Genomic DNA, 23,458 nt, shown 5'->3' on the forward strand with positions numbered 1-23,458 from the left:
CATTAGTTATTGTTACTAGTATACTACTAATTAGTATTATTATTTTTACCAACAAAAGTAGTAGTTACTCTTTTAGTATTATTATCAAAAATTATAATAATAAGTAGGATTATTATTATTATTATTATTATTATTATTATTATTATTATTATTATTATTATTATTATTATTATTATTATTATTATTATTATTATTATTATTATTATTATTACTAAAATTATTATCATTAGAAGTAGTAATATCATTAATTGTATAAGATTATTAGTATAAATATTATTACTAATATTATCATGGTTATCATTATTATTATGATTATGATCATAGTTAAAATTAAGAGTATTGCTAATATAATTATTATTATGATATCTATGGACAACTAATGTATGTATTATCATTATTATTATGTAACCATAAAAACAATGAATAAAATTTTATTATTATTATTATTATTATTATTATTATTAGTAAATCATTAATATCAAAATTATCGTTTTTAAACAAATAAATATTATGTACATAGAACATACTTATTATATATACTACAATCATATTAATATTCCATATAACAACATATAAACGATATTAACATTTCTTAGATAAAAACTTACATACAATAAAATAGATATTTTTAATATTATATTAAATGTATATATATAAATATTAATATAAACATACTAATCACTTTAAATACATATACAAATAAATATATATAACATATGATTTAAGATATAACATAAAATATATGTTTTAAATGGAATTTAGTATAAATCTTATATAACTACAAAATATATATAAATAATATATATTAACAATTGAAATTATGATATTTCAATTATATGTTTTAATAGAAACGCAATTAATATAGGTTCGTGAATCCGAGGTCAACCCTATGCTTGTTCAATGTCGTTCTATGTATTTTTACTACAAAATACATTAGGTGAGTTTTATTTGCCTTTTTACCCTTTATATTTTTTGGGCTGAGAATACATGCGCTGCTTTTATAAATGTTTTACGAAATAGACACAAGTAATCGAAACTACATTCTATGGTTGGATTTATCAAATCGAATATGCCCCTTTTTATTTAATCTGGTAATCTAAGAATTAGGGAACAGACACCCTAATTGACGCGAACTCTAAAGATAGATCTATCGGGCCCAACAAGCCCCATCCAAAGTACCGGATGCTTTAGTACTTCGAAATTTATATCATGTCCGAAGGAGGATCCCAGAATGATGGGGATATTCTTATATACATATTGTGAATGTCGATTACCAGGTGTTCAATCCATATGAATGATATTTTTGTCTCTATGCATGGGACGTATGATTATGAGAAATGGAAGTATGAAATCTTGTGGTCTATTAAAAATTATGAAATGATTATTTATGTTAAACTAATGAACTCACCAACCTTTTGGTTGACACTTTAAAGCATGTTTATTCTCAGGTACGAAAGAAATCTTCCGCTGTGCATTTACTCATTTTAAAGATATTACTTGGAGTCATTTACGACATATTTCAAAAGACGTTGCATTCGAGTCGTTGAGTTCATCAAGATTATTATTAAGTCAGTTATAGTTAGATATATTATAAAATGGTATGTACGCCGTCAACTTTCGATGTAATGAAAGATTGTCTTTTCAAAAACGAATGCAATGTTTGTAAAATGTATCATATAGAGGTCAAGTACCTCGCGATGTAATCAACTGTTGTGAATCATTTATAATCGATATGGACTTCGTCCGGATGGATTAGGACGGGTCTCTACAATTTTACTTTTTAAAATCACGGAAGGATAACAAGCTTACAAACAGGTTGAAATCTAAAGGTGTATCCAAGTCCAGATTGTCTAGATCAGCAAGAATCGCACCTCTACTGGTTAAAGGAGCAAGACCAAACTTGAGTCATCTTCCCATATGGGCAACCATTTCTTTAATCAAAATTTGGAACAAAAAAAGGGACTATTGGCTTCAAACGTTCAAAGGCCCCGTAATTCATCTCTTAACGTCTTGCTAGGGAGCGTTCTTTTATAATATTTCAATTTTACTTTCAATTTTGTTGTTAAAAAAAATCTTCCCATATGGGCAACTATATATTGTATCAAAATTTGGAACATAAAAAGGGACTACAAATAAAATGAGTAAGGTAATGTAACGGTCGTTACATAGAAATTAAAACCTAATAAATAAATACTAACAATTCCTTGCTTCACGTCACGGAACATATTCAGCATCAAATCAAAATTAATATCAAATCAAAATGGGGAAAGAGAACGGGAAAGAGAAATTGAATGACCGTAAGAATGAAAAGAAAAATCTAGTTCCTGATCACGTCATCCTTGAAAAGAATGTTGTTAATGTTGAGTATGTATTTAGGTCATAGGTGTCATTGTTAGGATATTAGGACCCAAACAACGCTAGTAATTCTACAAGATTACTAGCCGAGTAGTGATACTATCAAGATCACTCAACCCACTTAATGAAGGAAAGATTAAAATGCAAGAAATGTAAGAACGACACAAGATATAACGTGGTTATATGCAATCGTTGTGATTGCTTTAGTCCACGGACCAACTAGAGAGTGTTTATTTACTGAATATTTGTATGTGGTGTGTTACAATTGCATACAATGAGTTCTATATATAGAGAAAACAAGAACACCATGAAACTTCAACTTGATCTTCAAGTGTGCTAGCAATCATGAAAGATAAACTAACTAGCCATGCTTTCCACCTTGTATTGGCATGATCACATCCCTAATTTTAGGTGTAAAGTGATCAACTTTGCACCTAAAGTGAAAGGAGGCCAAAGCATGCTCGGATGTAAAGGTTGCAACTTGCCAAATTGCTGCCAGACACCAGATGCACCGCATCTGATGAGTGATGTGCCGCATTACCTGCTTTCCATGTTTCAGATTCAAGTACCAGCTCCAGATGCGCCACATCTAGAAGTGATGCGCCGCATCCGACCCCATTGATGCGCCATAACAGCTCAATGCTCCGCATCCAAAACCTTCGGACTATTTTGCTGCATGGATGCGCCGCATCCTTAGAGTGATGCGCCGCATTGCTCTATTTCACGCATCCCGAAATCTGCAAAATTCGTGCAACACTTTAACTCATCTTTTGTGGCGACATTTTCAACTTTGTTTAAATGTCTCCATATTCCAACAATCTCCCACTTGGAGACTTTGAACAAACTCCATTCATATCAATGATCTAACCAAGTACATTAAACCACCTTCGATTACCGCCAAATTCCATTTGGAACACGCACGCTCAACACATTCTTCGGATGAGTAGACTTTCGATAAAAGGTCTTCAATACTACTTGTTAAACTTGTAACACCATTCACATCTCTAGCTGGGGTCTTCTCTCATCAATTCGTGAGAAGACCAATTGAGGTAATGCAAAACCTCAATTTCTCCGTCGTGACTACCTTAGTAAACATATCGGCAGGATTCTTCGTATCAAGGATTTTCTCCAAGAATAAAGTGCCATCATTTATATGTTGTCGAATAAAATGATACCTTATCTTGATGTGTTTCGTACGACTATGAAACACCGGATTCTTCCCAAGATGAACCGCACTTTGATTATCACAATACAAGACGCAATAGTCTTGTCTTTTACCCAACTCGCCTAAGAAGTTCTTCAACCACACTAGCTCTTTAGAAGCTTCCGCAATAGCCATGTATTCGGCTTCGATGGTTGACAAAGCAACACTCTTTTGCAATCGAGATAACCAACTAATCGCCGTCTTCCCCATTGTGAAAACATAACCCGTAGTGCTTTTCCCCGAATCATCACATCCACCCAAATTAGCATCCGCATAACCTCTAAGTATGAGATTGTTTTTGGAGAAACACAATCCCATATTAGAAGTACCTTTCAAATAACGAAGCAACCATTTAACCGCTTCCCAATGCTCTTTCCCCGGATTAGACATATAACGACTTACAGCTCCCACTGCTTGAGCAATATCGGGTCTTGTACAAACCATGGCATACATAATACTACCCACGGCCGATGCATATGGAACCTTTTCCATATCCATTTTGTCTTTTACCATCTTTGGTGATTGACTTTTCGATAATTTTAAGGTGCTTCCCAAAGGCATAGAACGAGCCTTTGAATCTTCCATGTTGAATCTCTCTACTACTTTCTCAATATATTTAGATTGAGACAAGTATAGAGTACCCTTCACACGATCACGCACAATACTCATGCCTAGTATTTGCTTAGCCCCACCAAGATCCTTCATCTCGAATTCTCGGGAAAGTAATCCATCCAACTTGTTAATTTCGGACATGTTAGAACCTGCAAGCAACATGTCATCAACATACAACAATAAGATTATGTAAGAAGACTTGAATTTCTTCAAGTAGCAACAGTGATCCGCTTCACATCTTAAGAAACCAATCTTCTTAATAAACTCGTCAAACTTCAAGTACCATTGCCGAGGTGCTTGCTTCAATCCATACAAACTTTTCTTTAGCTTACAAACCCACTTCTCTTTACCCTTTACCTCAAAGCCCTCGGGTTGCCTCATGTAGATCTCTTCAACAAGATCACCATGTAAGAATGCAGTTTTTACATCTAGTTGCTCAAGATGTAAGTCTTCGGATGCAACCATAGAAAGTACCAAACGGATAGTAGTCATTTTAACTACCGGTGAAAATATCTCTTTGTAGTCAACCCCTTCCTTTTGTTGAAAGCCTTTGACTACCAAACGAGCCATGTACCTTCTCTTGCCATCTAACTCATTGTTGATTCTATACACCCATTTGCTTTGCAATGCCCTTTTATCATGAGGTAACTTCACTAGTGACCAAGTCTTGTTCTTCTCAAGTGATCCCATCTCTTCTTTCATGGTAAGCTCCCATTGTATGGATTCTTTTGTCTTCCTTGCCTCAAAGTAACTTTCGGGTTCACCATTCTCGGTATAGAGCAAGTAGTTTGCTGATGGAGAATACCTAGGATTAGGTTTGGGCACTCTAGTCGAGCATCTAGGTATAGGAGTAACCGGAATGGTTGGACCGGTTTCATTTGTATCCTCCTCATCACTAGAACTCGCACTATGTTCGAAATCATCACCGCTTTCCGAATCATTCCCATCATTAGCATTTTCCGACGCCTCACCGTCATTCGGCAATTCATTGTTTCCCAAACTCCCACTAGAACCTGCAAGATCATCAATAGAAACATCGTCAAAAGTAACTTGACTCGGTTTAGGACTCCCCGTTTTCGGTTTGCCATAGACCGAATCTTCATCAAAAGTAACATCTCGCGAACGAATTAATTTTCTAGCTTCGTTGTCCCAACAACGATAACCCATTTTATCCGACCCGTAGCCTATGAAAATACACTTCTTTGACTTAGCTTCAAGCTTGTCTTTATCCGCATCTTTGGTCTTCACATATGCATTACACCCATAGATCCTAAGGTGACCATAACTCACCTTCTTGCCTTGCCATTCTTCCTCGGGAATTCGAAAACCCAACGGTGTTGAGGGTCCCCTATTTATCAAATAAGCCGCCGTGCTTACCGCATCTGCCCAAAACATCTTAGGCAAACCGGCATGTAGTCTCATACTCTTAGCCCTTTCATTTAATGTACGATTCATACGTTCGGCGACCCCATTGTGTTGCGGTGTATCCGGTACCGTTTTCAACATTCTAATATCGAGCTTTGTACAATGGTCTTTAAACTCAAGACTACCATATTCCCCTCCATTATCCGACTTCAAGCACTTGACCTTCAAGTTAGTCTCATTTTCTACCATAGCTTTCCACTTTACCAAAGTATTAAATACATCGGATTTAGCTTTAAGAAAATAAACCCATACCTTTCGAGTGGAATCGTCAATGAAGGTGACATAATAGCGAGAACCTCCATGTGATTCTACATTGGTTAGACCAAACACATCCGTATGAACGAGCTCCAATTTCTCCAACTTAGGTGCATTCCCCGATTTCCCAAAAGTCACCTTCTTTTGCTTCCCATATACACATGGTTCGCAAAACCCAAGTTCTACTTTCTTCAAATCAGGAATCCTCCCACTCGAAACAAGCATCTTCATACCCTTCTCACTCATATGCCCGAGTCTTCGGTGCCATAGAGTTGATTTGGACTCAACATTAACCGTAGCAACCACCGTGTCTTCATCAAACACTTCAACCATATAAAGAGTTCCCCTTTTATGTCCACGAGCCACTACACAACTACCCTTAACCACCTTCCATTGGCGGTTTTCAAAAGTAACCGTGTTACCTTCATCATCTAATTGACCAACCGAAATAAGTTTCCTTTTCAATTTAGGAATGTACCTTACGTTCTTCAAAGTCCAATTAGAACCAAGAGTAGTCTTCAAAATAACATCTCCAATGCCCTCTATGTTGAGTTGCTTGTTGTCCGCCAATCTCACTTTTCCTTGATATGAATGAAAATTCTTCATCATGCTTTTGACATGAGTAGCATGAAACAAAGCTCCCGAATCCAAAATCTAAGACTCCATAGAATTTTCAACACTACACCAAAGTGCATCATCACTATCCCCTTCGGCCAAGTTTACACCTTTCGCGGAACCATTTTTGCAATTCCTTTGAAAGTGCCCTTTTTGATTGCAACCCCAACAAGTAACTTCACTTCTATCTTTCGATGAATTCCTCTTCTTAGACTTCTTCCTACCCTTCTTCTCACCGCGTTCAAATTTCCTACCCCGGTTGTCGGTACTTAACAAAGAACCGGACGTTGATTCTCCCGAGTTTCTCCTACGAGTATCTTCACCAAGAATCAAATCCCTTATAGCTTCAAACGCTAGCTTAGTAGTTCCCGTAGAGCTACTAACCGCGGTAACCATACCCGACCAACTTTTCGGTAATGATGAAAGCAAGATAAGTGCTTTTAGTTCATCATCAAACTTAATCTCTACCGATTCAAGCCTTGAAACGATATTATTAAATTCATTGATATGATCCGTTGCACTCGTACCTTCCTTCATCTTAGTATTGAACAAATGACTCATGAGAAATACCTTATTTGCAGCTGTAGGTTTCTCATACATGTTAGAGAGTGCTTTCAAGCAAGCAAACGTCGTCTTCTCATTCACAACGTTGTATGCAACGTTCTTAGCAAGTGAAAGACGAATAGCACCCAAAGCTTGACGATCCAAAAGCGTCCAATCGTCATCGTCCATGCTTTCGGGCTTGGTCTATAACAAGGGTTGGTGTAGCTTCTTTTGATACAAGTAATCTTCAATTTGCATCTTCCAAAAGCCGAAGTCTCTCCCATCGAATCGGTCGATTCTCAACTTTCCGTCTTCCGCCATCGTCCCCTTAAGGAAACCTTGTGCTCTGATACCAGTTGTTAGGATATTAGGACCCAAACAACGCTAGTAATTCTACAAGATTACTAGCCGGGTAGTGATACTATCAAGATCACTCAACCCACTTAATGAACGAAAGATTAAAATGCAAGAAATGTAAGAACGACACAAGATATAATGTGGTTATATGCAATCGTTGTGATTGCTTTAGTCCACGGACCAACTAGAGAGTGTTTATTTACTGAATATTTGTATGTGGTGTGTTACAATTGCATACAATGAGTTCTATATATAGAGAAAACAAGAACACCATGAAACTTCAACTTGATCTTCAAGTGTGCTAGCAATCATGAAAGATAAACCAACTAGCCATGCTTTCCACCTTGTATTGGCATGATGACAGCCCTAATTTTAGGTGTAAAGTGATCAACTTTGCACCTAAAGTGAAAGGAGGCCAAAGCATGCTCGGATGTAAAGGTTGCAACTTGCCAAATTGCTGCCAGACACCAGATGCGCCGCATCTGATGAGTGATGCGCCGCATTACCTGCTTTCCACGTTTCAGATTCAAGTACCAGCTCCAGATGCGCCGCATCTAGAAGTGATGCGCCGCATCCGACCCGATTGATGCGCCATAACAGCTCAATGCTCCGCATCCAAAACCTTCAGACTATTTTGCTGCATGGATGCGCCGCATCCTTAGAGTGATGCGCCGCATTGCTCTGTTTCACGCATCCCGAAATCTGCAAAATTCGTGCAACACTTTAACTCATCTTTTGTGGCGACATTTTCAACTTTGTTTAAATATCTCCATACTCCAACAGTCATAGGTGTCCAACTTCATAATTTATATCGTTTAAAAGCTTTCATAGAGCAAAAAAAAACTCCTTGAGGGTTGCAACATGTGTACAGTGTCCTCATCTTCATGACTGCTTTTGTCATGGCCAAGAAATGTTAGTAAATACATTGCATCCCTCCCAATATTTTTTTATTTGTGAAAGCCTTTAAACACTATAAATGATGAAGTTGACATCTAAAACACCTATACACAGTTCTCTCCATTAACAACTCTCACTTCAATGATGGCGCGATTGGAAATTAAATTCTTCTTTTGATCCTTAAGCTCATTCGATTTCTCTTTCTCGTTCTCTTTCCCCATTTTTGATTTGATAATATTCTTGATTTGACACTGAAATTGTTCCGTGGCGTGAACCGAATAATTGCTGGTATTTATTTATTCGGTCTTAATTTCATTTTAACGGTCCTTACATTACCTTACTCTTTTTATTTCTACTCCCTTTTTCTCCCAAATTCTCATTATTATTTATAACATTTAAAACGTCTTCTTGCTCAACTCACAACCCTGGTTCCTAATCCATCATCGAATTACAGTAATCATCATCATCATAACAACAAAGAAAAAAATTGTAGGTTACCTCAACTTGAAACAAGATTGTCACAACCCGTATTGGTGAATGGGAAACATAATCAGTAGTAACATCATCACGTGAAACACACTTTCCGGGTCGAGGTCAATCAGGAGCATTAATCTTTGGATTTGTTGGACTCATTTTAGACGCATCCACGCATCTAGTTCATCATTTACAACATGATTATCATCCTCCTTCTCAGTCTCCTTCTGTAGCTAATAAAATATTTTTGCAACAACGTATTATCCCTCCGTTTCTTCTTCAACAATACCTAAATGATATGGATGCATGACCCAGTTCAATTTATAAGGCTTTGAGCCCCCAACAACAGTACCAAAAAGGACCGGTATTTTCTTGCACGGCGTTTGGTTGCCATTGTGCATAACAGGTTTTGTTTTGCGCAGACGAACATCTTGGACAAATTAAATTCTTTCAATATATTGTGACGCTTTCTTTGACTAATGGGTTAGGCATTTGTGCTCCTATAAAAGACATGTACGCTGCTTCCATATATTCTAGCACCTGTAATATAACTCAAATTAGTTAAAGTTGCAAAAAATAGTTGTGTCAACTGTCAACCACACTAGATGAAATGAATGAGTTCACATTCATAGATTTGACTTCTGTAAGTGATGTGAAATCAAGTGTAGGAGAGTTGGTAAGGTTGCTGGACTCTGTTAATTAATGAACTAATACAAGAACACCACAGAAACAGAGAATATAACTTGCTAAGATTTAAGAATAAAAAGAGGAAACAGATAGAAGAGTCCACCACTTCAATCTATAGAGGATGTTAATCCACCAAGATTGAAGATAAAGGAAACACTTCAAACCACCAAATCAAAAGACTTATAAAGGAAAATGAAGATTTAAGGTAAATAGAGTTTGAACTCCATAAAGATAAAATTCATATTGACTGTTACATTACATTAGCTTCTCTTTTATAAAGGAGTCAAGTTTCTAGATACTTCTATTCCCTAGACAAATTAGAACAAAAGCTGAAAATGGTTAGTTGGAAATGTTAAGAGGTTGTAACATGGTACAATAGTCTTTAACAACCAACGTACAACAAAATAAGGAATCAAATCTGTTGGGACCACTTGGGAGTTGGGACCACTTTTGATGTCCCCATTTTCTACGGCAAATGCTATTACTCCCATATTAGCTCCATTTGCTAATTTGTCTCTATCTTCCTCCATACTTGATTGGTTAGCTTCAAAGCTTCATTTCCAACTAAAAGAGCATAGTTAAAACGACTATAATCACACACATATATGTTGCATACCAATACAAACATAAAGCATGTGATTTGTTTATCGAAAGGAAGTAAAATAAGAATGGTAATGACCTAAGCCATCCATTTAAGTAAGATTTACACTTGGTTGAATTTAGGGTCACCAAACTACCCGTCAAAATGAGACATAAAAGGGATCACAACCATAGCTTGAGTTGTATCCGTCAACATATCAGGTTGTGTAGTTATATATTTTTCCTTTAGCACCACAACCGTATAAGTAAAATTGAATTCAACAGTAAAAAAAAATATTAGTTTAAAGGAGATGGGTCCAAATATGACTACATACGTCAAAAGATGTTTATAAGTTTATTTCTTAATGCATAAAAAAAACACATAAATCATTACGAGTATATTCTAAGAGCTGGATCATTATTTAGTTAACATAGGAGCATGTTATCATACTTGACTTCAATTGTATATTAAAGAGAAATATGGAATCATTTTTGGGGAAACAGTGTTCTTGGCCAACCCAGCCTGATGCGTAATCAAAATCGCTTATTTTATTATTTTTATTTTTATTTAAAGGCAAAAGATATTTATCTATCTCATTGACCTTGTACCCAACCTGCCTAGTTTTCCATAAGAACAATAGATCAAAAGTAGTCTTACTTACCAGGAAGATTTCAGGATGCTTGTAACATATTCAATTATCCATTTCTAGCATAGGAATGAATTCATTGATGAACTGATGCTGTGTTTCATTTCCCACACCACATTTAGCTGCCAGATGTCCTAAAATCTCAACCTCACTCGGTTCAAATTTCACACCAACGGGAACCCAGGCCACTCAACTGAAACCTGCAAGAAATTTTATATTTAAAGATGAAATCTTGGTGCTTAAAATACAGATAGATAGATCATCGCTTCATATAGTATTTTATTAGCACATTTCTTACATCACAATTATCAGATCTTGAAACGGTATTGAGGGCATTCACGGGTAGCTCCAAAGTCTTTGATTTGACGAACCAAAGAAAGACTAGAAGTTTTCAGTTTCCTTGCAATAGTTCTTCCCTTAACAAGCCAAGTCCTAAATATATCAAATGTTGTATTATGAATAATGCGAAAAAGCAACTTCCTTTTTTGGGTAAATAGGTAATTAGGACCCCGGTCAACTTTGGTGTCCTAGCACACAAATTCGGGGATCCACAAATACCCTGCAAACCCGTGGAATCGGGCAAACCAGTACTACCAAAGGAAATGCAATGTTACAGAACTGCTCCGTAATAAATTCACTAATAACTCATGAAATGAGAATGAAAAATTGTGCATTACACGTCCTTATCATGCCTCATCATATCATAACCTTTATTGTAAAAAATTTCACAATGCACAACTTATAGTATATAAGAACTAGATATAGATATGTATGATGTATCATAGCTCATAGTATACCAAAGGGCCATCGGACCCTCTAACCTTGAGGTCATGGTTTCTTCAAGTCCTAGTGCAAACGTAACGTATATATCCGTGTCAAAAATCGTGGAGTGTGTGTTTCTTTGACTTTATAAAAAAATAATCATAGTTTATAATATACAATTTGCACCAAAACCTTTATTTACACAATTCCACATTTCATTTATCCACCATGATATCCACCACATATATTTATTAAAAAAAAAAAAGAAAAAAAAAAAAGCCGTTTAACTTTATATAGAGCCAAAACCACTTAGCTGATTGATCTAATAAAGTAGTCCCCTTCAGGAAAGAATATAACTCAATACAAACATACTAGTAGATGCAGTTGATACACTGACATACATATATGCATGTATATATATGACGTGTCTGATATATATGTAAAAAACCCATTGAGTTTTAATGACTGAAACCAACCCAGAAGACGATCGGAAATCGGTCTTTTGAGACCCGAACGCCCCTTCCCAAACAAATACTACGTAATATACTGTAATTATAAATAAATAAGGGTTGTAACAAGAGGGGGCATGATCAATGGGGAAGTAACCAATCGGGGGAAAGGGGGGAAGCAAAAAAAAAAAAATTTTCGTTTTTTTTTAATTTTTTTTTTCCGGCATCTAGATCACACGAAAATATGAACATTTAGAAGAGATACTTCGTGATGAATGTTATTATTTAGGTGGGAAAACGATCGACAAAAATGACATTCAAGATAATATTGTTCGTGAAGAATATGAACGTTTTTTTTCTTCATGTTTTGTGAAGTAAAATTTAGCCTGTTTTAGAGTTTAGGGTTTAGGGTTTAGGGTTTAGGGTTTGGTGTTTTGTGTTTATTCCATAAACCCAAAACACCAAACCCTAAACCCTAAACTCTAAACCGTTCGTGTTAAAAACTCAATCTAAATCCTAAATCTAAACCCTAAACCCTAAATTTCTAAACCCTAATATCTAAACCCTATAAACCCTAATATCTAAACCCTAATATCTAAACCCAAATAGCTAAAACATCAAAATACGCTCGAAAAACACGATAATTGTTATATATTACTTCTTCGAGCATTTTTTCGCCAAAATATAAACATTTATCACAAAATGTCTCTACTAAATGTTCATATTTTCATCTCATCTATAATGTTCGTGAACAAAGTTTTTTCAAAAAACGAAAAAAAAAAAGTTTTTGCTTCCCCCGCTTCCCCCCGAATGGTTACTTCCCTCTTGATCCTACCACGTAACAAGAATAACATAAAATAACATACCTTGCCATTTTTGAATCGAATTCTACATTTACGAGCATGCCTAAACGCCTAAATTTTGCACTCAATCGACATTGGTTTGACTTTGTTGAGTCTAGGTTGACTTATGGAACGGTTGGTGGAAAGTTTAGGAAAGGCGAGAACCCGTTTATAGAAGAGGCGTATCAACGAGTAGCGCTCGATCAGCTATTGAAAATAGCTGGGATCGAAGATAACGATTTGTTGATTATGTCCGATGTCGATGAGATACCCAGTGTGTAGGATTAATGTGCAAGGTACAACATATAACTATATGACTAACTTTATTTGAGTCTTCGGGGTCACACACATATACACCGAGATGTCAAATAAAATATATATATGATGTATATATATTACTCAAGTAACAAAATAGTAAATCGAAATTATTTCATTTACTATTCATGTGAATAGTAAATAAAACGAAATTAATTAATTTACTATTCACATGAAAGCGACATGATAGAAATTATTAATTATAAGTTACATAATATACCCCTAAAGTATTTGAGAAATACGACTTTGAAAAAGAAAATTACAAAAGAAGTTAAAATGCGTAAATCATAAATACGACTTTCAAAAAGGAAAATATATCCGTGATCCAAATTGATTGATACTCTTTACTTTACTTCATATTATATATATGGACGAGAGAATTGAAAAGAGAGGTAGTAAGAAAAAATAATATTGTTTCATACGGAGTATCATTTTGGATTCATAATATTAATCAAAGGTTGATTAATTATTACTTGGGTTTGGACTAGCATCCATTGACGTTGTTTGAAGTGTAGTGTGGACTATCCTAAGAGACGGTCATACTTTTGATCGTAAGTTTCTCTCTGTCTCATCAATTTCTCCAAGAAAGGTATATCGTTAACTTCTCTTTTTGAATTACATATTTTGACAATTATTAGTGGTGTAACTAGATCTTTGGGATCGTTAATCATGTGCATGTTTTATTAAATTTAAATATATGAATATTTAATTTTGTAAATGGTTTATAAAATAATAATTGATTATTATTTTAACTATCCGCTACGTTAATCTGATTTAAAAGTACACACAATTTTCCAACAGTGGTATCAGAGCCACTTTTACACCATCTTAATTGTCGCGTGATTTTCTTTAGATTTAGCTTTGTGGTGAATTGGTAAGAGTCAAAACCTTTATGGTTTTGAAAGTCAACTTTGTTGATTACCTCATGACGCACGAATAAGATCTGGAAAAAAGTCACTGTTATAAATTTTGAATTTATTTATTATGGCTTGAATAATTGTTGTTTATTTCATTCCATGGTTGTACACATGCATTGTAACTATGGACAAGTCATATGTAAGTTTTAATAATGTAGTTATTAAAATTTATGATTGCACACATAGTCCATAATGCCCCGACATATGTATGATTGTTGATTACTGCAATATTAAGTCATATTGATTATTTATTTTTTATAAGAAAGACCATTTTGAAGCCAAAGTTGTATTATATTTATTTTTCATTTTCATAGTATTGTATTTAAGTTTATTCTAAATTGTAAAAGTATTAGATTAGTTATATTTTTCAATTTTAAATAAATGTAATAAGATGAAAATTAAAGATAAAGATACAACGTGGAGTTTGACTTACAAGATGGCGAACGGGTCAAATTGACAACGATGACGTTTGTCAAGTTTTCACTTGATTCTTGAATTAAGTGGGAGCTACGCTATTACCCATAGTTTGACCTCTTGATCCCATGTCGGCTCATGGGATCAAGCATAGGATTTTTGGGCTAGGCTATGTGTGTGTGATGCATGGTTGTGTTTTAATTTTGCATTTATATATAATTGTTGATTAGAATATATATGCTAAATGTTTTTGATGAAAACATTAAATAAAACCGATAATGAGTTTCAAATATTAAAATTGATGATTTTAAAAGGTTAAACTCTAACGAGTTTAAAGTTAAATAATTTTGAGACTCAATTTATATATCTTTTTGATAAAAACATTAAATAAAACTCAAAACGAGTTTCAAAGATTAAAATTGATGATTTTAAAATAAGTTAAACTCTAACGAGTTTAATGTTAAATGATTTTGAAAGTCAAATAATATATATGGATGACATCTTTTAAAACTGTTTTAAAACGATGCACGTTTGTGTATTTGTTATTTTTATATCCTATAAATTAAATAACAAATTAGATCACAAACATAATCGACACATACAATTGGTTAAAATATTTTTTAACTAATAGTGTAGCGAATTTTGTGTGCATGCATTATTCGTTGACACAAATTTTTTTTCCAAAATACCCGTCAAATTTAAGTCATGCCATCCAATGAGCTTGCAAACACTCCTCGTTATTTTTCTGATCTAGTGAGACTAGGCTGAATTATAGCCACGAGGTGAATTTTTCGATCTAGTGAGACTAGCGTGAATTTCCACTGTTTCTAAATTGGAAGACTTAATCGTATTCACGGTGAGACCCGAGTTCGAGGCAATGATGGGACAAACATGCCATTAGATAATAGTGTTTTGTTGGACTACAAATATCTCTAGGTCTCATAAAGATCTAAGAGTTGTACTTGTAATGCAATTGGTATCCGCTACCTACCAGTAGACTCCATAACTGCTAGCTGATCAACAGATGTGGCTATGGAACCTCTATGTGGATCTTAGGCTTTCGTAAATTAATTTTTTTTTTAAAATATTATAAAAACTTGGGTAGTTAATTTATTAAAGCTCAATATCGAAAATACTAAATTGAATCTTATATCTGTTGTAGATGTCAAATAATCAAAACGTAAACCAAAACACAATTCCTTCTTTGTTGGAGAAGGATAAACTCAATGTTCAAACTTCCTAGACTGTCACTGCAACCTGAGAATTGTTCTCAAGCATAATTGAAAGTTGAATAAAGTTTAGAACCCATATCCTTTCTTCCTGTTGTGGCAGTTGCTGCTGCTCAGCAAAATGATTATCGAATGTTGTTCGATGATCAGGAAGAAATATGATTGAAGGGTGAAAAAGAATAAGCCGAATACTTTATGGAAGGAAAATGATAAATCATTTGCTAGGAAAAATATTGCACATTCCAAGAAGGAAAGCTCAACAAAAGACGCCAAATGATTCCATTGTGGAAAGGTTGGCAATTGGAGAAGGAAGTTGTCCTATCTTCCAATCTAAGCTAAGAAAAGGCAACGCCGGTGAGACTAGCAAATCAGGTATATTCCATATATAGTTATATACTTCTTCTAGTGATTCCTAGATCTTTATTAACTGGTTGTGGTCTTCACACCTGTAACAATATGAAGGGAATGAGAAGAAGTAATAGACTGAAGAAAAACACACTGGATTTGCAAGTAGATAAGGGGGATCAAACTTTTGTTAAAGCTATTGGTACCTGAAATGTCCCGTTCATATCGATTATAAACGTTCCATATTAATTGATTTCGTTGCGAGGTTTTGACCTCTATATGAGACGTTTTTCAAAGACTGCATTCGTTTTTAAAACAAATCATAACCTTTATTTTATCGACAAGGTTAAAAAGACACCACCTAGATTATCTAGAAATGATAATCTAAAAATATCACGCTTACACACTACCAATACATATTGGTTTACAATATTAATATGTTACAATAAAATAAATCTCGAATGCAGTTTTAAACAATATTATACAAGCATGCTGACACCAAATCTTGTCCACATATTAGCATGCAATAGCGGAAGCTCTTAATAATCACCTGAGAATAAACATGCTTTAAACGTCAACAAAAATATTGGTGAGTTATAGGTTTAACCTATATATTTATCAAATTGTAATAATAGACCACAAGATTTCATATTTCAATATACATCTCATACATAGAGATAAAAATCATTCATATGGTGAACACCTGGTAACCGACATTAACAAGATGCATATAAGAATATCCCCTATCATTCCGGGAAATCCATCGGACATGATAAAACAACATCGAAGTACTAAAGCATCTGCAACCATGGATGGGGTTCGTTAGGCCCAATAGATCTATCTTTAGGATTCGCGTCAATTAGTAGATCGGTTTACTAATTCTTAGGTTACCAAGCAAAAAGGGGCATATTCGGCTTCGATCATTCACCCATATAATGTAGTTTCATTTACTTGTGTCTATTTCGTAAAACATTTATAAAACTGCATGTAATCTCATCCCAAAATATTAGATTTTAAAAGTGGGACTATAACTCTCTTTCACAGATTTTTACTTCGTCGGGAAGTAAGACTTGGCCACTGGTCGATTCACGAACCTATAACAAATATGTACATATATATCAAAGTATGTTCAAAATATATTAACAACATTTTTAATACGTTTTACTGTTTTAAGTTTATCAAGTCAGCTGTCCTCGTTAGTAACCTACAACTAGTTGTCCACAGTTAGATGTACAGAAATAAATCAATATATATTATCTTGACCCAATCCATGACCCAGTGTATACACGTCCCATGCTAGATCACAACTCAAAGTATATATATTTTTGGAATCAACCTCAACCCTGTATAGCTAACTCCAACATTACTGCATATAGAGTGTCTATGGTTGTTCAAAATAATATATATAGATGGGTCGATATGATATGTCAAAACATTTGCATACGTATCTATGGTATCCCAAGATTATATAATATGTTAGAATATATGTATTATACAATATAAGTTAGCTAGGATATGATTAATATAGATTTGTTACCAATTTTCACGTAGCTACAACAAGTAAAAATATCCAATCTTGTTTTACCCATAACTTCTTCGTTTTAAATCCGTTTTGAGTGAATCCAATTGCTATGGTTTCATTTTGAACTTAAGTTTATGAATCTATACAGAAAAAGTATAAATTTATAGTCGGAAATACAGGTTACAAGTTATTTTTGTAAAGGTAGTCATTTCAGTCGAAAGAACGACGTCTAGATGACCATTTTGGAAAACATACTTCCAATTTGAGTTTAATCATGATTTTTGGATATAGTTTCATGTTCATAAGAAAAATAATTTTCCCAGAAGAACAACTTTTAAATCAAAGTTTATCATAGTTTTTAATTAACTAACCCAAAACAGCCCGCGGTGTTACTACGACGGCGTATATCCAGTTTTACGGTGTTTTTCGTGTTTTAAGGTTTTAAATCATTAAGTTAGAATATCATATAGATATAGAACATGTTTATAGTTGATTTTAAAAGTCAAGTTAGAAGGATTAACTTTTATTTGCGAACAAGTTTAGAATTAACTAAACTATGTTCTAGTGATTTCAAGTTTAAACCTTCGAATAAGGTAGTTTTATTTATATGAATCGAATGATGTTATGAACATCATTACTACCTCAAGTTTAGTAGGTAAACCTACTGGAAATGAGAAAAATAGATCTAGCTTCAAAGGATCCTTGGATGGCTTGAAAGTTCTTGAAGTAGAATCATGACACGAAAACAAGTTCAAGTAAGATTATCACTCGAATTAAGATAGTTATAGTTATAGGAATTGAATCAAAGTTTTTATATGAGTATTACCTTGATTTAGAATGATATATTACTGTAAACAACAAGGATTTCTTGAGGTTGGATGATCACTTTACAAGATTGAAAGTGAGCTAGTAAACTTGGAAGTATTCTTGATTTTATGAAACTAGAACTTATAGAATTTATGAAGAATACTTAGAACTTGAAGATAGAACTTGAGAGAGATTAATTAGATGAAGAAAATTGAAGAATGAAAGTGTTTGTAGGTGTTTTTGGTCATTGATATATGGATTAGATATAAAGGATGTGTAATTTGTTTACATGTAAATAAGTCATGAATGATTACTAATGTTTTTGTAATTTTATGAGATATTTCATGCTAGTTGCCAAATGATGGTTCCCAAATGTGTTAGGTGACTCACATGGGCTGCTAAGAGCTGATCATTAGAGTGTATATACCAATAGTACATACATCTAAAAGCTGTGTATTGTACGAGTACGAATACGGGTGCATACGAGTAGAATTGTTGATGAAACTGAACGAGGATGTAATTGTAAGCATTTTTGTTAAGTAGAAGTATTTTTATAAGTGTCTTAAAGTATTTTAAAAGTATATGAATATATATTAAAACACTACATGTATATACATTTTAACTGAGTGGTTAAATCATCGTTAGTCGTTACATGTAAATGTTGTTTTGAAACCTTTAGGTTAATGATCTTGTTAAATGTTGTTAACCCATTGTTTATTATATCTAAAGAGATGTTAAATTATTACATTATCATGATATTATGATATATTAATATATCTTAGTAAGATATATATACAGTTAAATGTTGTTACAACGATAATCGTTACATATATGTCTCGTTTCGAAATCATTAAGTTAGTAGTCTTGTTTTTACGTATGTAGTTCATTGTTAATACACTTAATGACATGTTTACTTATCATTTATCATGATTAAACATAGTGTATCAATATCTTAAGATGATTCATATGTATTTAGTAAGACGTTGTTATAACGATAATCGTTATATATATCGTTTCGAGTTTCTTAATTCAATAAACTCAATTTTATGTATATAACTCATTGTTAAAATACCTAATGAGATACTTATTTATCATAATATCATGTTAACTATATATATAATCATATATATGTCATCATATAGTTTTTACAAGTTTTAACGTTCGTGAATCACCGGTCAACTTGGGTGGTCAATTGTCTATATGAAACCTATTTCAATTAATCAAGTCTTAACAAGTTTAATTACTTAACATGTTGGAAACATTTAATCATACAAATATAGTTTTCAATTAATATATAATCATGGAAAAGTTCGGGTTACTACAGTACCTACCCGTTAAATAAATTTCGTCCCGAAATTTTAAGCTGTTGAAGGTGTTGACGTATCTTCTGGAAATAAGTGCGGGTATTTCTTCTTCATCTAATCTTCTCGTTCCCAGGTGAACTCGGGTCCTCTACGAGCATTCCATCGAACCTTAACAATTGGTATCTTATTTTGCTTAAGTCTTTTAACCTCACGATCCATTATTTCGACGGGTTCTTCGATGAATTGAAGTTTTTCGTTGATTTGGATTTCGTCTAACGGAATAGTGAGATCTTCTTTAGCAAAACATTTCTTCAAATTCGAGACGTGGAAAGTGTTATGTACAGTCGCAAGTTGTTGCGGTAAGTCAAGTCGGTAAGCTACTGGTTCGATACGATCTATAATCTTGAATGGTCCAATGTACCTTGGATTTAGTTTCCCCCATTTACCAAATCGGACAACGCCTTTTCAAGGTGAAACTTTAAGCATGACCATCTCTCCAATCTCAAATTCTATATCTTTTCTTTTAATGTCCGCATAGCTCTTTTGTCAAATTTGGGCAGTTTTCAATCGTTGTTGAATTTGGATGATCTTCTCGGCAGTTTCTTGAATTATCTCCGGACCTGTAATCTTTCTATCCCCCACTTCACTCCAACAAATTGGAGACCTGCACTTTCTACCATAAAGTGCTTCAAACGGTGCCATCTCAATACTCGAATGGTAACTGTTGTTGTAGGAAAATTCTGCTAACGGTAGATGTCGATCCCAACTGTTTCCGAAATCAATAACACATGCTCGTAGCATATCTTCAAGCGTTTGTATCGTCCTTTCGCTCTGCCCATCAGTTTGTGAATGATAAGCAGTACTCATGTCTAGACGAGTTCCTAATGCTTGCTGTAATGTCTGCCAGAATCTTGAAATAAATCTGCCATCCCTATCAGAGATAATAGAGATTGGTATTCCATGTCTGTAGATGACTTCCTTCAAATACAGTCGTGCTAACTTCTCCATCTTGTCATCTTCTCTTATTGGCAGGAAGTTTGCTGATTTGGTGAGACGATCAACTATTACCCAAATAGTATCAAAACCACTTGCAGTCTTTGGCAATTTAGTGATGAAATCTATGGTAATGTTTTCCCATTTCCATTCCGGGATTTCGGGTTGTTGAAGTAGACCTGATGGTTTCTGATGCTCAGCTTTGTCCTTAGAACACGTCAAACATTCCCTTACGTATTTAGCAACATCGGCTTTCATACCTGGCCACCAAAAATGTTTCTTGAGATCTTTGTACATCTTCCCCGTTCTAGGATGTATTGAGTATCTGGTTTTATGAGCTTCTCTAAGTACCATTTCTCTCATATCTCCAAATTTTGGTACCCAAATTCTTTCAGCCCTATACCGGGTTCCGTCTTCTCGAATATTAAGATGCTTCTCCAATCCTTTGGGTATTTCATCCTTTAAATTTTCCTCTTTTAAAACTCCTTGTTGTGCCTCCTTTATTTGAGTAGTAAGGCTAGTGTGAATCATTATATTCATAGCTTTTACTTGAATGGGTTCTCTGTCCTTCCTGCTCAAGGCGTCGGCTACCACATTCGCCTTCCCCGGGTGGTAACGAATCTCAAAGTCGTAATCATTCAACAATTCAATCCACCTACGCTGCCTCATATTCAGTTGTTTCTGATTAAATATGTGTTGAAGACTTTTGTGGTCGGTATATATAATACTTTTGACCCCATATAAGTAGTGCCTCCAAGTCTTTAATGCAAAAACAACTGCGCCTAATTCCAAATCATGCGTCGTATAATTCTGCTCGTGAATCTTCAATTGTCTAGACGCATAATGAATTACCTTCATTCGTTGCATTAATACACAACCGAGACCTTGCTTTGAGGCGTCACAATATATCACAAAATCATCATTCCCTTCAGGTAATGACAATATAGGTGCCGTAGTTAACTTTTTCTTCAATAATTGAAACGCTTTCTTTTGTTCATCCTTCCATTCAAATTTCTTCCCTTTATGCATTAATGCAGTCAAGGGTTTTGCTATTTTGGAAAAATCTTGGATGAATCTCCTATAATAACCATCCAGTCCTAAAAATTGGCGTATATGCTTCGGAGTTTTCAGGGTTTCCCACTTTTCAACGGTTTCAATCTTTGCCGGATCCACTTGAATACCTTCTTTGTTCACTATGTGACCGAGGAATTGAACTTCTTCCAACCAAAATGCACACTTTGAAAACTTAGCGGACAGTTTTTCTTTCCTCAACAACTCTAGCACTTTTCTCAAATGTTCTTCATGCTCTTGATCATTCTTTGAGTAAATAAGTATGTCATCGATGAAAACAATGACAAACTTGTCAAGGTATGGTCCACACACTCGGTTCATGAGGTCCATGAACACAGCTGGTGCGTTAGTTAACCCAAACGGCATAACCATAAACTCGTAATGACCGTAACGCGTCCTGAAAGCAGTCTTCGGAATATCATCCTCCTTCACCCGCATTTGATGATACCCGGAACATAAATCGATCTTCGAATAAACCGACGAGCCTTGTAGTTGATCAAATAAGTCGTCGATTCTCGGTAGTAGGTAACAATTCTTGATGGTAAGTTTGTTCAACTCTCGGTAGTCGATACACAACCTGAATGTACCATCCTTTTTTTGACAAACAAAACAGGAGCTCCCCATGGTGATGTACTTGGTTGTATAAAACTACGCTCTAAAAGTTCTTGTAATTGACTTTGGAGTTCCTTCATTTCACTGGGTGCAAGTCTGTATGGAGCACGAGCTATTGGTGCAGCTCCTGGTACGAAATCTATTTGAAATTCAACAGATCGGTGTGGAGGCAGTCTCGGTAATTCTTTCAAAAATACATCGGAAAATTCTTTTGTGACGGGAACATCATTGATGTTCTTTTCTTCGGTTTGTACTTTCTCGACATGTGCTAGAACAACATAACAACCTTTTCTTATTAGTTTTTGCGCCTTTAAATTACTAATAAGATTTAGCTTCGCATTGCTCTTTTCTCCGTACACCATTAAGGGATTTCCTTTTTCTCGTACAATGCGAATTGTATTTTTGTAACATACGATTTCTGCTCTCTCCTTTTTCAACCAATCCATACCGATTATCACATCAAAACTCCCTAACTCTACTGGTATCAAATCAATCTTAAATGTTTCGCTAACCAAATTAATTTCTCGATTCCGACATATATTATCTGCTGTAATTAATTTACTATTTGCTAATTCGAGTAAATATTTGTTATCCAAAGGCGTCAGTGGACAACTTAGTTTAGCACAAAAATCTCTACTCATATAGCTTCTATCCGCACCCAAATCAAATAAAACATAAGCAGATTTATTGTCAATAAGAAACATACCCGTAACAAGCTCCGGGTCTTCCTGCGCTTCTGTCGTAATAATATTGAAAACTCTTCCGCGGCCCTGCCCACTAGTATTCCCCTTATTCGGGCAATTTATACTAATGTGGCCCAGTTTTCCACATGCAAAGCAAACTATGGCGGCATTATCTGTTTCGACATTATTTGTTCTTTTAATTATGTTAAACTTTGGTCCGTAGGCCTCATACTTTGCTGCACTATGACCATTTCTTCTACACCTAGTGCAAAATGTCGTGCAGAACCCCTGGTGATTCTCTTCACACCTTTGGCATGACTGTTTTTGGTTTTTGTTGCCATTGTTGTTATTGAGATTGTTGTTGGGATTGTTATTGTTGCTATTGTTGTTGTTGTTATTGTTGTTGGGACGGTTATTGTAGTTGTTGTTAGGACGTTTGTTGAAGTTGTTGTTGCGATTAATGTTGCGGTTGTTGGGATAGTTATTGCGATTGTGGTTGTGATTGTTGTTGTTGTATTGGTGACTCTTGTCATTGGTTTCTTC

General features: G+C 34.7%; 1 protein-coding gene and 1 pseudogene across 1 annotated transcript in view; one reads left to right on the forward strand and one right to left on the reverse strand.

The window, feature by feature from the left end:
* Positions 1-8,695: 8,695 nt before the first annotated feature.
* Positions 8,696-12,735, reverse strand: LOC139900063 (SUPPRESSOR OF GAMMA RESPONSE 1-like; annotated as a pseudogene).
* A 1-nt stretch (position 12,736) lies between these two features.
* LOC139900064 (uncharacterized) overlaps positions 12,737-23,458 on the forward strand; it is a gene marked incomplete at its 5' end in the record, with an annotated part of 28,317 nt that continues 17,595 nt past the window's right edge. Inside the window, one exon of the mRNA XM_071882870.1 lies at positions 12,737-12,981. Coding sequence (XP_071738971.1) covers positions 12,737-12,981 — 245 coding nt within the window. The remainder of the gene's footprint in view (positions 12,982-23,458) is intronic.

This window comes from Rutidosis leptorrhynchoides, chromosome 3 (genome assembly GCF_046630445.1).
Source record: "Rutidosis leptorrhynchoides isolate AG116_Rl617_1_P2 chromosome 3, CSIRO_AGI_Rlap_v1, whole genome shotgun sequence".
In the NCBI taxonomy this organism is placed as follows: Eukaryota; Viridiplantae; Streptophyta; class Magnoliopsida; order Asterales; family Asteraceae; genus Rutidosis; species Rutidosis leptorrhynchoides.